This window comes from Bactrocera tryoni, chromosome 5, assembly GCF_016617805.1.
Source record: "Bactrocera tryoni isolate S06 chromosome 5, CSIRO_BtryS06_freeze2, whole genome shotgun sequence".
NCBI lineage: Eukaryota > Metazoa > Arthropoda > Insecta > Diptera > Tephritidae > Bactrocera > Bactrocera tryoni.
In genome coordinates this window covers 17,361,070-17,377,108 of record NC_052503.1, presented here as the reverse complement: position 1 = coordinate 17,377,108, position 16,039 = coordinate 17,361,070, and the positions used below count along the sequence as shown (strand labels likewise).

Sequence of the window (16,039 nt, the reverse complement as noted above, 5' to 3'; positions counted from 1 at the left end):
CGAACTGATCTTTCAAAACCAAGTTTTTGTATGGAAAACTTTTTTATTTGAAAAGATATTGTCCCAAAATTTGGGAAGGATTACTTCCCAAGAGAAAGTTGTAATCTCCAAAGAAATTGTTCAGATCGGATCACTATAGCCTATAGCTGTCATACAAACTGATCGTTCAAAAACAAGTGCTTGTATAGAAAACTTTTTTATTTGACAAGATATCGTCACGAAACTTGGCAAGGATTATTACCCAAGGGGACGGCATAATCTCCGAAGAAATTGTATAGATCCAACCAGTATAACCTATAGCTGCCATGCAAACTAGCCGTTCAAAACCAAGTCCTTGTATGGAAAACTTTTTTATTTGACAAGATATCGTCACGAAATTTGGCAAGGATTATTGCTTAAGGTATCGGTATAATCTCCAATGAAATTGTTCAGATCGAACCATTATAGCATATAGCTGCCATACAAACTGATCGTTCTAAACCAAGTCCTTGTATAGAAAAGTTTTTTATTTGACAAGATATCGTCACGAAATTTGGCAAGAATTATTGCTTAAAATATCGGTATAATCTCCAACGAAATTGTTCAGATCAGACTACTATATATAAGCTATATTCATATCTGTAAAATAGCATTATTTGTCTTATGTCTTTCAAAAACACAATATTTGAATAGAAAACTTTACATCGTACTAAAATATTACTACTAATTAATTTGTATTCAAATATGACTACTTTCTTCAGTGGCTTCCCATTCTCTTACATTCACGATGTTTCTAATTTTCCCCCTTTTCTGCTTCAAATTCACATCGGTTGTTGTTTTAAAGTTATATGTGGAATATTGTCTGCTTCGTCGTGTTCTTTCATTTGTGGTGTGGGTGTTTGTGTATTTTCGTGTTCTTGTACATTTCTTGTTAAAGCGTTATCAACGAGAAATTATTGTTTTTATTTACATACAAATCACGGGTGCGTTAAAGTTGGCTGCCGGCAGCGTCAACTGCTGATTTCTTATTCTGCCGCCAATTCACACTCTCTTGTCTGCAATTCAGCGTCGGCAGGCAGACACACAAAAGTTTAATCTACATATGAGTATGAAAATATGGGAGTGCATACAGGTGGTGTCCCTTAAAATGGGGAAATAAACCAATTTTGTTGTTGGATATATGTATATACTTTTATATCTGATCCGCGGTGAAATTGCAGCAAAAATGAAGAAAATATTAAAAAAGTAGCAAATATAAGATTATTTGAAGTCTCTGAAAGAAAATGAATTTACTAAATATGAATGCATAACTGGTTCTCTGAAAGTTAACTTCAAATAATATTAAAGAATGTTATGGAATAATTTAGAACTGTTATCGTTGCACGTTTTGCAATTAAATCAGAGTTTGAAAGAGTTTGAAGTCGAAAAGACTTAAAGTTTTGCCTAACGGGCATTCTTTTGGAGTCTGAGATTAAGAAAAAGTCGTTGGTTGCCACATCAGCATTATACATAGCTTGGGGGTGCCAGCAATTCGAAGTCCAATTCTTGCAATTTGCTTTAATTTTTAACACGAAACATATAGCGTCTTTACTGGGTGCTCGAAACCTCGAAATCGAACGCAGAATCACTCTCTCGATGAACAAAGACCAAACTCTTCAAGTCACTCATTATCCTCGACCTGCTATATCGGGGTGCGGAGGCATGGACGATGACATCTGAAGAGACGGCGGTATTACGAGTTTTCGAGAGAAAGGTTCTGATTACTATTCAGAATTTACCGTTATTAACAAATAAAGGGTGATCCATTTCGGGGATCCCTACTTGTTTAAAGAAAAAACGCAGAAACTTCAAATTTAATGGAGAATGTTTATTATCATTTGAAAGAACAGCCTTTGGCATATACTTTTTGAGTTTAATTTTTTCAAATGTTGGCCGCGGATGATCCTTCCCTTTCGATGACTCGTTCGAGCATTTCGACTGGTAACTGGCGAATGATACCCGCGATGTCTTTCTCCAGGGCCTGAGTCGAAGCGGCCTTTGAACTTTACATATTCTCACAGGAAAAAGTCTAACGGTGTGTTATCACGCGATCTTGGTGGCCAATCGACCGGACCAATACGTGAAATTATCTGCTCACCGAAGTGTTCTCTCAATAAAACTATTGAGTGATGTGCTGCGTGGGAATGGCGCCGTCTTTTTGAACCAAATGTCGCCGAGATCACGAGTTTCAATCTCAGGCATCAAATAGTCGGTTACCATGACGATTTCTATTCGACGATTCGACGCTATTGACGGCTATGTTCTCAATGTTATGTTATGTTATGTTCTTTTGAAAAAATATAGACCGATGATTCCAACGGCCCGCAAACCACACCAAATCCTTGTTTTTTATGGTTGAAATGGCAGCTCTTAAATCTCTTCAGGTTGCTCTGCGGTGTCCTACTTGACGATGTTTTTGCTTACTTGAATAATAATCTAATATATATGAACTTTCTATAGTGTTTCTATTTCATTGCACATAACCTGTATATAGCAAACACACATATATTTATAAATTTTCTTAATTGATTTTGCTGAGCTTTCAGCACAAGAATTGATATTTGATACGCTCATTGTTATTCATTTCGCGTGTGCGCTCAACACAATCGCTTAAGTGACCATGTTCTCACATTACTTTTCTGCAACAGTTGTTGTTATATCTTCATGGCTTTTCCTTTTCTCCTTTTGTTAATAATTTATTGCGATTCTATGGAAATGCTCGCTTGTGATTCTCATTCGCCTACACTTCGCTTAACACTTTTATTCGCTTGCAATTTACGTACATTTTCATACTTTCTTTTACTTCGCTCAGCGTGTCTCTGACATTTCCCTGTCCCTACTCGCACTTGCCTCTTGCCATATACTGCTACACATGCACACACATGCATATATACACATTTTTCATGGACACCTCATAATAAAAATCAATTTCATGTACATGTGCATCGATAACAGTAATTGTATGTCTGTATGTATGTCGGTATGTATTTACAAGTGATAGCGTTGTACACGAAGTAGTAGGTACACACACGTCAGTAAAAAAGGGAAAAATCGCAAAAAAACGTTCGTGAGCTATCTCATCATATCGACAACGCCGCCGCCACCAGCATTGGTGCCTACGTCTTTGGCGTTCACCGCCACCGCCTTCAGTCATCGTTCAGTCACACGACACAGGTGTAGTGCACTAAAACAGCTCAATTGAACACTTGCCGTGGCCGAGGCGGAACTTGTTAAGTGAAATATTTCGATTTCTGCGCTAAAACCTTCAAAAACACAAACAAAAACAAAAAAAAAAAACAATAACAATAACAAAACCAGCAACTTTCGCAAAAAAGCCAACGAAAGCGCAAGCTCAAGTGGAAGTTCCAATTTGGCCGACGTTATTGGTCTTTTCCTCTCTATTTCGGTTTCGGTTTGTGTTCGCAGAATGACGGTTCATTTCGGTCAATGCTTGATTTTATGCAACAACAACAGTCATTGAAACGTGATCGGTATAATTTTATTCGAATCGCAAACGTCTGTCAGTGTTGTTGTTGTGCGGGTGCCATCGGAAGTAAAAGTGTTGTCATTATTAATTGGCATTGAGAGAGTGAAACTCTTCTTCAACGAATATTTTATTTTTGTTTTTTGTCAATTTTATATTATTTTAATTTATTTTAACTAATTTGTGTGTTGGTGTTCGGGAGAAATGAAAGTCTACTCCATCAAAATGGTAATTTGGCTTGTAATCTCTTTAAAGGCATATCGTAACACATGACCATATTAATAGTCTGGTCAATAAAGGGTGTCTTCGTGGAATATAGTTTTATATAATATCATAGGTATATAGTTTTATTCCAAATTAGTTTTTTCCTAAGTATAAATTTGATGGGAATTTGCATTTATTTTATGGATATTTGAAAGCTATTGAGATAAGGTTTATGTATTAATTAAGTCAATGAGAAATATGTCGCTAAGAAAGCGAAAATAAGAGAATACGTTAATTTCGGCTGAATTGTAGTTGAAGCTGAACTAATACCCCTCACACGTATATATATTTCTTATGGCATAAAAGGGTATAAAAACATTTTTTTCTTGATTTAGATCGAACAGTTTGTATGGCAGCTATATGCTATAGTGGTCTGATTCGAAACATTTGTTCAGAGATTGTAGCGTTGCCACGGCAAATAACTCATGCCAGGTGAAGATATCTCGTCAGATAAAAAAGTTTTTCATACAAGGACTTGATTTTTATCGATCCGTTTGTATGGCAGCTATATGTTATAATGGTCCGAACTGAACAATTTGTTCGGAGATTGTACCGTTGCCTTGGGAAATAATTCATGTCAAATTTCGTGAAGATATCTCGCCAAACAAAAAAGTTTTCCATACAAGAACATGATTTTGATTGATCAGTTTGTATGGAAGCTATAAGCTATAGCGGTCCGATCTAAACAATTTATTCGGAGATTATACCGTTGCCTTGGGGAAATAATTCATGCCAAATTTCGTGAAAATATCTCGTCAAATAAAAAAGTTTTCCTTATAAGGACTTGGATTTTGATTGATCAGTTTGTATGGAAGCTATACGCTATAGTGGTCCGGTCTGAACAATTTGTTCGGAGACTGTATTGTTACCTTATACAATTAACCATGCTAAATTTCATGAAGATATTTCGTCAAATAAAAAAGTTTTTCTTATAACGACTTGCTTTTGATTGATCAATTTATGTTTTCATATACTTCCCCACCTACCGTATAATCCAGATGAGGCGTTTAGAGAAATTTGCTTGTATCTGCTTTAGATCTAGAAGGAAACCATTTTTTTTCGAGAAAGTAATAAAATCCTGAAAATAATACATAACGGTTATTTTAATACAATGTATTTCCTAGATGTGCCGGTCTTGTTGCCTTGTTTTAGAGTGAAACCCCTTACTTAGTCTGTTATCGCTTCAGGGTGCTATTTTAAATCTTCACTAGAATTCGTCAATATATTAAATTTTTCCTTTCTTCACTGTCTTAAGAGTTTGAAACTTCAAGAATTATGTTGTAGAGTTCTTCAAGGATTTCAAAATTCGAATATATTAATTTACTGATGCTTTGCCATATTGATTGTTCAATCTATCAGTTTTTGTAGAATGTGAAAAAAACATATTTTTAACAAGGATTTTTAGGATATTTGAAGCTTTCAAAATTTAGTGTTATTTATTTGTTGTGTATTTAATAAAAAATAAATATATTTTTTACCTGTTTTGTCTCTTTTCAGACGACTCTCATAACGCTATTGAATCTAACTCTTCACAGGCAAAATGGAGAAACCCATACATCCGACGCCAGTTGGTAAAGTTTCGCAAATTGCGAATCTCTTCCAGCGCAAACCCATCGAAATACAACCGGTCGAACAGTTAAGCGCCGCAGCCGCTGCTGCTGCTGCTGCTGCCGCCGCCGCTGCCGCCGCAGCTAATCAGCAACAACAAGCCGGAGGTGGTGGAGTCGGCATACCAGCCACCGTTGTACGCACTGAATCACATTCGGCGCGTTTCAATAATGCACGAGCCCTCTTCGAGAAGCTCGGCGTAGAGAATAACTCAAATTCGAATGTGAAAATGTCACGTTCTGGCTCGCGTGACGATAATCTCTGCGAAGGTAATAGTTCGGATCGTTCGTCGTCGCGTTCGTCAGATCGTTCGATATCGCCACCGAAACGACGCTCACCATTTCCACCCGGTTGTAATGTGGCCGCTTCATTGGCGAATAATAATAATTGTGCACCGCCACCACAGCTGAATGGTGGTTTGGCGCTGAGTAACAGTAAATTTATCGTAGAACCGGGTGCGAAACTACATCACAATATAGCACGTCACAAATCGGAAGACGGTGTGTTGAGTGGTCCATCGGTGGGCGGTGTGAGTGCCATACTCTCAGCCGGTGGCGGTAGTGTCGATAAGCCGGAGAAACCGGAACGTAAATTCAATTCACGCGAATTAATCGAAAAGCAAAAGAAGTGGACTTCACATTTTACAAAAACAAAATCAAATCGTACGCATAGCGATCAAAATCGCTGTGACATCATACGCACCGTGCCCGGCACCACGCTCTTTTCCAGCTCGGCCATACAGATGAAGGAGAAGGAAAAGGAGCGCGAAAAAGAGAAAGACAGAGATAGAGATCGTGAACGTGATAAAGAGCGTGATCGGGAAAAGGATAATGCCAATATTGCCATAACGATGGCCTCTCCAAATGCCAATCATAAGCCCAATGCTGCCAACTCGGCTGTATCCGCCATGGAACAGTTACGTTCACCTATCTTAGCGGCTGCTCAACAGCATCAGCAACCGCAGGATCATCCACCCAGTCCACCGGTACGTCATACAGTCGTACCACCGGAAATAAAACCGCGTAGTACCAATAAAATTGGTAGCCCCATCAAATCGCCACCATTGCCACCCATACCAGCTGCCAAACCGAAGAACGTCAGTCCGGTTAAATTCAATCCGGAACGTGTACGTTCGCCTACAAAGCTGCCCGATGTGTCGTCTCAACCACCGCCGCCACCTGCCAAATCGGCAGCTGTCACCGCAGCTCTACAGCGTTCACTACTAGATGAACAACAAGCTGCAGCCGCCGCCGCTGCTGCCATTTCGTCAAATGCGCCAGTACCACCCGAGAAGCCACGTAAAAAATCCATTGATCTCATTGAGGGCGAAGAACGGCTGACGCCATCTTCACCCACCTCAGCTACATTCCAATATATCGCGGTTGCCGCAAAGCGTGGCTCAGTAGACAGTCTAGGTGGTGGCGCTAACGGGCTGAGTGGTAGTGTTAATTCGGCTACATCGTCTTCGCCAGCCGCCAGCGCATCGTCCGGTCCTTGTTCACCGGTTTACACCGAGGATGAGAAGCAGGAGAATGAATCGACTGAGAAATCGGAAATTCAGCAGTATTACAACAGTATGCCACGTACACGTCGCAGCGATAACGAAGGTGAGTGGTGCACTGAATTCTTTATACGCATTTTTAATAGATGTACTATTCGCGTACTTTGGTAGTGAAACCGCGCAATTACAGAGGAATTGTCCATAAAGAAACAAAAAATAACAGCTCGCAAACGTAGGTCTACCTTCAAATTTGTTTATATTCCTCTGGTTATATCCGAAATCACTTCATTTAGTGCTGTAATATCCGTATAACATCGAGTTCTTGCTTAGCGTGGCATTGTAGAAGTTCCGTTAGAATATGCCGTCTGTTAATATTTGATAAATTTTACTATTTTCTTCACTGGTTCAGAAACCTTTATCCGACTATTTTCACATGTCACTTTTAAGGATTACTCTTAAGATCCATGACGTCGTAGCTGAAATCCCATTGCTCGAGCTCGCTATGTTATAACCTCCATAGTCGTGGTCTTTAGATCATGTCCTCAAAACGCTTGAAGGATTATCCTCAAGAAATAGGTAATTTTCGACTTCTTCGCCGCAGGTTCTCCGATTTAGTCCACAGTTTCGATTGTCCTTTGGTGTTTGCTATGTAGCAGTGAAACCTCGGTTTGTCGACATTACCGAAACGACACAGAAACTACTTCGTATTGCACCGGCAGTTTGTAACACCTAGAAAGAAATATCGGAGACCATATAAAATCAGCGTGGGGAGCTGAGTTGATTTAGCCATATCCGTCGATCTGTACGCCCGTCTGATGCTGTATACGCGAACTAGTTCCACAGTTTTTGAGGTATCGATTTGAAAATTTGAATACGTAATTTTCTCTCCGAGAATTTGGCCATTTGTCGGAAATGCCGATAAAGAACCACAATAGTGTATATCAAAATCGAGTTCTTATATCTCCTTCTATGTTCTTTACTTGCGTAGAGACCTCTTGCGGGGTTATAGCCGAGTTTACAACAGCGCGCAAGTCATTTTTCCTTTTCGCTTGTCGCCAACTGGGGGCTGCAAGTGTAACCAGGTCTTCTCCACTTGGTATTCCAACGAGGTGGCGGTCTTCACCTCCTTTCCCTGGCGGGTACCGTGACTAATACTCTCAGAGCTGGAGTGTTTTCATTCATTTGGACAACATGACTTAGCCAGCGTAGCCGCTGTCTCTTAATTCGCTGAACTATGTACTATCGACTGCGGTATACGCCGTTGCTAATGCGCCATATAAGTATCATCGCCAGAACCGTTCTCTCGAAAACTCGTAACGCCGACTCATCAGATGTTGTCCTCGTCCATGGCTCTAGACCATATCGCAAGACGGTGATGATGAGTGACTAGTAGAGTTTGATCTTGAGAACTTTGCTTCTCAATCACACAGCTTCCGGTCTTAGACCAAGTATCCTCTGGGTAGCCAACACATCCGTTAGAATTGTGAACCCGGAATTCTTTGTGAGTTATCGATTTAATCTTCAAACTAAAATTTTTATATTCAAGTCTTAGAAAAGTCCAGAATATAAAATACCGCAAAGTGTCTGCAAATAGCACGAATAGACCATCATTGTCCATACACAAGCCCCCACTAGTAGCCGTATTTATTTCAGTGGCCCTCTTGTCGCCTCGCATTGCACACATTGTGTCCGTGCCATTTATGGTTACCCACCATAAAAAGTCTAAAAATACACTCACCTCACCGCTTTATGACATAATTTTAAGTCTAAGCTCTTGCGAGCATATATTCTCACTCATATGCACATCCATTGGGTTCAAGCACCTTACAGCGCGGTAGCTGACGACGACTAAAACATTGTCACTGCAGCCACAGCGGCTTTCGGCGTTCGGCTTTCGCGCCGCCCCAACAACACGAACTTGTTTACAAACAATTGTTCCGTGCCTAACATAACGTTGTTGACATAGAAATAGGTAATTCATTGTAATTCACAAATGCTACCTGCCCGCTCGCATGCGCTCACCCACCCGTGCGTCGCCCTCACATGGCTCCAACGCGCCTTTCAATATCCGCCTGTTCGGTGCGGCCCTTTTTTGCGCATGTGAGTCCAGACACCGTTGCTATTGTTGTTGTAGGAGGAGGCGGGTTAGGCAATCCGAGCAGACAAATTCCAATATGGGTCAAACATCATTTCAACATCAGCGACACGAACACCAAAAACAACACTAACAACAGGCGAGAATTGCATGCGCATGGAGAAAAAATGGCAATAAAACGATGAAAAGTAACAGTAGCCACACAACAATGACAACGACAATGCCCATTTCAAATGCAGCCGTCGAGTGTGGAGCGGCATCTTTGTCCGCCGCGCGCTCTCGGGGTGCTAGTTTGATTTGTAATTTTTTCTTTCCCATTTTGGGCCAGCTTTTGTGGCATGTCTGTAATGCAATAACAAATCCAAAGCGCCAAACGGCTTCACTGCCTCTTTGTAAATATGTATATATATGTGTATATATAATCGCACCGATTGTTGTCCCTAACTTCTGATTAAGCATTCACTGGCTCCGAGTCATTCTAGTCACTCGCTGGTGGCGCGGTCCCGTGCTTGGTCTCCCATGTGTGTGTGCACTTGTCGAGCCACCTTCAACACGTTCGACCACAGGCTTTATAATATATTATACATACATATATACAGACCTATGTATAGTCATACATGCATTTATATGTTATGTGCGTTTGTATGTTTGCGTCGCGCTTTGTATGTTGTTGAAAATTGTATTAATGCCAGATTAAGAATTCCGCCGCTTGCAATGATGCGTTTCTGATTAAGCATTCGCGCTTTTTACACAAACATATACATACACACATGCATACAACAGCCAGTTAGCGTGCATTGCACTGTACACTGCGAAAAATAATTTGAGGTTAGGTTTCATAAAAATTAAAAAATTAAAAATTTCCATTGTCAGATGAATTATTAGCGGAAGAACAGCGGCAAGCAGAAAGTAGTAGAAAGCGTACGACTGAAACTTGATTTTTTTTTCCAAATTTGTTATTATTATTAAGTGTTTTAACTAAATGTGAAACTAAACCGATCAGTCGTTTGATTTTAGATCAGTACCACTTAACGGGTTTTTTCAATAGGGACGCTACAAAAGTAAACCGTTCAGAACAACAAACGACGCCTTTTTTTTCCCCCCGCTCTTTTGACATTTCTCTTCAGTAATGTTTGCTATTTCATTATGGAAAGAAATACGATTCAACCACGAGTCGAAATTATCAAAATTTACTAGCGAAATTCGGAGTCAGTGGCGTCAACTTTAAGAGCGCTGCGCCCAATTTATGGTCGTCATAATCGTCCTGTGAGATTAACAATTGAGCGTCTAGTGGAAAAATTTGAATCTACAGGCACAGTACAAAATGTGCCCGTGCCAGTGAGACAAAGAAGTGGCCGTAGTCTTAATCAATTGAGAATCATCAGTCTCTCTCACGTCGTTTTCAAGCTTTGTGACGTCGTTGTGGCGAATTTGCGAAAAGATCTTGACCTAAATCTTTAGATCAAATGGACGCAAGGACCGAAGCCGCTTGACCACCACAATAGTCCTATGTTCGTGAATTGGGCTGAGCAACAACTTGAAAATGATCCGGATTTTCATCGAAAAAACATATTCTGCGGATGAGGCTCATTTCTGGCTGAATGGCTTTGTCAATAAGCAAAATATGCGTTATTGGTCAGGCAGCAATCCACACGTACTCCATGAGTCACCATTGCATCCCGAAAAAAATACGGTTTGGTGCGGTTTGTGGGCCGGCGTTCTCATTGGGCCGTACTTCTTCAAGATCGAGACGTTACTGTGTGTAATGAGGATCGCTACCGCTCAATGATAACTGACTATTTTTCGCCCGAATTGGATGACTTGGACTTGGATAACATGTGGTTCCAACAGGACGGCGCCACAAGCCACACAGTGAATATCAGAATCGATTTATCTGAAACCAATGTTGATGAATGTGTTATCTCACGAAATGGCCCAGTCAATTGGCAGCTCGATCTTGCGATTTGACGCCGTCAGGCTATTTCCTGTGGGGTTAGCTCAAGTCTATGGTTTATGCCAACAATTCAGCGACGATTGATGAACTTCGTACGAATATTGAACGTAAAATTGCAGCAGTATCGTGCGATTTATGCTTGAAACTCGTCGAAAATTGGGTTCAAACATGTCCGAAATCGAGTTCCATACATAATGTCTTCGAATGTACTTTCACAGGAATAAAGAATTTAATTTCATATCCCAAACCGTTTTTGTTTTATTTAAAAACTTTTGTAGCGCTCTTATTGAAAAACACGATATTTGAGTGTTATGCGTCGTTTGCACGAAGTTATTATGTAAAAAGAGGCCGGAATTATGGGCCGACAACACTTGATTTTCGCACCACGTCGCATACTGCGTTGATTCTTGGTGAGTTTTGCGCCAAATTTTCAACCAAAATCATGCCGCAACCACTGTATTCCCTTGATTTAGCTCCGTGTTACTTCTGGCTATTCACCAAACTCCAATGACCGCTCCGGGGAAACCGTTTAGAGTCCATTGTAGGCATTAAACGTGAATCGCCAAGCGCATTGAAGGCTATTCCGGAAATTGCCTTTAAGAACTGTTTCAAGGATTGGAAAAAACGTTGGCACAAATGTATTTGCGCCAAGGGGGATTACTTTAAGCGGACGACATAAATTCTGAAGAATAAATAGTTTTAAAATTATGAACAAAGTCTTACTATTTTTTGCCCGTAGTATAATATACTTCATAAAGTCTTCGATATTTCTACGATATTTCCTTCTAGTTGTTACAAACTTCGTGGTTAACCCTGTTCAGTGTATAAAAAGTTCGTGCTTATCGTTTGACCCTCGTAGACGCAGAGTAACTGTATCATATGTCATATATGTATGTATGTTTGTACATTACTCATATAAATATTTACATTGTGGCAACAAAGTTTTTATATCTCTTAACATTATATATGCACGTTCATATATACGAGTATATATGTACATATATTTATTTGGAAGCCTACTGATGCGTGCTTGTGTGTGTGATCGCCAGCATTTATCCGTAAGCTTATGTTATTAAAAGTTTTTGCTTGCGTTACTACAAATACATTGCAAGCTGAAAGCTATATCCTGACTGTGGGTAGGCTGAGAGAAACGAGACGCAAGCACAAATGTATGAAAGCAAAATATTTTGTATAAATGAAAGTAACCAAAGTCATACTTGTGTATGGGTAAATGAAAGCAGCGATTACATAACGACTTAGGCTATAAAGCGTGTCTGCATTGTTATTGTTAAGTAAAAAGGATTTTCAATACAATTATTCTTTATGGCTGTGTATAGCGTGTGTATAGCGAGTATATTTCCTTGGTATCCGTTTAATTAAAAAAAATTAAATGTAGTTTTGTTTGAAATATTTCAAAGCTTCGTTTTCGAACTTTGCATTTGAAAAAAATGTTTGTTCGAATGAATATTGAAGTTGCTGGCTTTTATGGTGGTATTCTATGTTGGAGGCCTGCTATTAGACAATATTATTTCATATTCTGCTTGGTAGGCTCAATAAGGTTTTTGGAAGCTTTGTTGAAGTTCGAGTGTGAGTTAATATGAAAATGGATCCCTAAGGGGAACGAACTTTGAGTTCGAATAAAATAAATTGAGAAACTTTTTCGTAGTGACTTATTTAGACTTATTATTTTGCAAAAAAAAAAAAAAAAAAATGTATTCGTCCGCTTGGCGACCTAGAATGACTCAGGCCAATATTTGATACCTTGTCCTGCTGAAAATCGCATTCCGCTGATTGCGTTCTGCATTGACCTCAACAAATCAGAAGTCAGAATGGACAAAGTCTGGGCTGTTAGCTGTTTTCCTAATTTATTTTAATCGGCCTTGTAGCATAAGGTCGAGCGTTGTCATATCTGGTTGCAAATTCCGGACTTTCTCCGCAATCGCTTGCTTCCATTAGATTAGTTATTGTCTGTAGTGTTCTTCATTGATGCTTTCTTTCGGCTTCAGAAGCTCATAATACAGCACGGCCTTTCTGATTCCATCAAATGCAGAATATTAGTTTCTTCTTCTTCTTTATTGGCGTTGACACCGCTTATGCGGTTAATTTCCGAATTTACAACAGCGTCCCAGTCGTTCTTCCTTTTCGCTGTTTGGCGCTAATTGGAGATGATTCCATCAAATGCAGAATACTAGTTTCTTCTTCTTCTTCTTTATTGGCGTTGACACCGCTAATGCGGTTATAGCCGAGTTTACAACAGCGCGCCAGTCTTTCTTCTCTTTCGAGGTTTAACGCCAATTGGAGATTACACGTGCATCCAGGTTCTTCTTCACCTGGTCTCTCCAACCGAGTGGAGTTCTTTCTTTTCCTGTGCTTGCCTTGGCGGGTACTGCGTCAAATACTCTCCGAGCTGGTGTGTTTTCGATCCATTCGGACGACTTTGTTATTATGGCTATTCGGCTTTACCAATGATTTGGCTGGTTAACCAGGTTTTCACATGTGTTTTTGTTTTTGTTTTGTTGTTGTAATGCATCGATTTCCCATCACCAGTCAGAATCCTTTACAGAAACGACTTCCTTTAGTATAATTCAAGCATTATTTCTGACATTCTAAATCGTCTCTGAACATCTATCGGATTCAGTTCATATGACAGCCAATTTCCTCGCTTTCGTAGTTATCCGACTGCTTTTAAATGTTTTAAAATGGCTGTTTGAGTGACTCCCACATAGTCTATGAGTTCTTTTTGAGTTTGGCAACAATCTTCATCGAGTTTTTGGTAGCCTCTACGTTCTTCGTCTTCTAAGCCGAAATCATTACTTTAAATTCTTGCAAATCATTTTCGATAAGATTGATCAGTTGCGCGTTTGCACTATACACTTCCACCGAAAAGCGATGACTTACGGCTGAGGTTTACTTCATATTAATGCTATGAAGAAGAACTTCACGCTAAAACACTTTTTCGGGTATAAAGTTGGGCATATTTGTGTGAAAAATTTTTTGTGGTTTACGTTTAAAATGAATGACATATGTTTGTATGTATGTATGTATACCGAAACAGCTGCATTCTAACTCTTAGTTCTTTAACGCATGTTCGGAATATTTGAAGAATGGAATAATAATCAAAAACACACCATCTATTGGAAAACTACATATGTATACAGGAAAAATTCCTCATAACCGGACAACCACAGTGTTTTGTCCGGTTAAGGCAGCTGTCCATATAAGAGGACGTAACAAAAACGAGTGTTCAAAATTAATTCTTAGTGTTGGAAGCTTCTGAGGCGTCCGGTTATGAGAGGTGTTCGGTTATTAGAAGTGTTCGGTTATAAAGACTGTCCGTATATGTATTATACATATACATAAAGGGGTTTGAAAGTCTATTTTCAAAATTTATTCCTTACTGCAAAACAATCTATTGTTTTAAAGTGCAATCGATGTTAAAAAAAATAAAACCAATGATATTTTCATCGAGTTCTAAACCTGTCCGTATGCATGACGTCAAAAATAGGTGAATAAAGCTGATTGAAAGTCGCGATATTAGGACCAAAATCGAATTCGAAGAGTTCAAATCTTGGGAAGAGAGAACACTTCCACACCAATCAACTATTTTTTAAATAAATAAGGGAAATATGTAAAAATATTATATTTTCGATTTTTTACTTTTAGTTATAAAAACTTGGCTTTTCAATTTTCGAAGCACTCAAAAACTTATATAAAATATTAAAGTAAATTCAAGGTCAATGTAAAATATAAACTGGCTTGAGCCAAGAAAATTTAAAACTTTCTCTTCAACAATCATTAAATTATTATTGCTCAACATTTTTGAAACTTTTACATTTCTAAAGCAACATAAATTCAACAACAACAACTTCACTGCAGTGCAAGTCATAAAAAACGGCGATAATATCCAATTTGATAAGATAAAAGTTCGCTGATAAATTTCTTTAAAGAAAATAAAAAATTAGAATAAACGTGAGTGTTATGAGGGCGCAGTCGAGGGAGATAATGAAACAATTTCCTTTAAAAATTTAGTGTATAGATTTTTGTTTTTGTATTGATTTCCATCAAATTTTTCGTGCAGCAGCGCCCTTCTATTCTAACTTCCACCCACTTGACGCGCCCACCCACGCCTTGCTTTGCCACTAACAATAATTTTCCATTTAATACAGTTATTCACCGCATTAATTTTGTTGTTATTATTTTGTTTGTTTGAGAGACAAAATTAAAAGCTTTGTCGGTCTTCTTTTCCCAACTAAACGTGTGCATTGAGCTGTTGTGTGTATGTGTAACAACTCTACACGCGCTCTTTGTTCTCTCATTGGTTTTTCAACAAGCTTTTGCATCGTTCAAGTGTTGTTGTGTGAGTGCGGAGAGTTTTTCTTATGTACAGTATAACAGTTTGGCAGGTTTAATATTGAGCTTTTAAAGCTATTTGCTCACTTATTTTTAACGGTAGATGTCGCTTAAAGCGCTTCCGTTGTGAATTTCACTTTCCGAAGCTGTTGTAGAGTTTCATATACTCATGTTCAGAGATGTGTTTATAAAATAATATTTATTGAAGATTTGTGCTTGTTTTTTTTTTTTTTTATTGAAGACGCTCCTTTTCGTTTGAGTATTACTGAAGAAAAAAATATTGGTTTAATGTTTTTTGGTTAAAAATTAAATTTTTTTCCGTTTCCATCAAACTTTGGAGACAATCCCCATGTGACAGCTATAACATCGTCGGTTTTGAAAGTTAAGTTCTCTGTTTATGACGAAAAATATCAAAATATTCTGAAATTTTTCCTCGTTTTTTGGCGAATCTTTTACTTTTGAAAACCATTTATTGAGAAAAACCAGCCAATACATTAAATTTTTCTCTCCGCTTTCTTTTTTCGGAGGGGGTTTTAACCAGAAATATATAAAGTTTAAGCTTACATGTATCAGTCATGGTTTTCACAGAGACGTTACTCACAAGTTGTGTTATTGCTGTTGTAAAATCATACCCTAAGTCAATTTGAACGAGTTGTCAGTCCGTGGCCGCATAAATATCTGTGTCCATACCAATCGCATGTACTCGACGGTCATTGAACATGCCTAATAAATTTATATAACCTTAACTCACTTGTATATGAAATA

At 38.8% G+C, this 16,039-nt stretch overlaps 1 protein-coding gene across 10 annotated transcripts in view; it reads left to right on the top strand.

The window, feature by feature from the left end:
- Nucleotides 1-16,039, top strand: part of LOC120776380 — a 208,437-nt gene that overhangs the window by 97,799 nt on the left and 94,599 nt on the right. For 9 of the 10 annotated variants that reach the window (XM_040106990.1, XM_040106986.1, XM_040106989.1 and 6 more), the window contains one exon: nucleotides 5,264-6,981. In XM_040106990.1, coding sequence (XP_039962924.1) covers nucleotides 5,307-6,981 — 1,675 coding nt within the window. In that variant the 5' untranslated portion in view covers nucleotides 5,264-5,306. Of the gene's footprint in view, nucleotides 1-3,666; nucleotides 3,731-5,263; nucleotides 6,982-16,039 lie in introns of those variants that run through there. The other variant, XM_040106985.1, reaches the window with a different exon arrangement.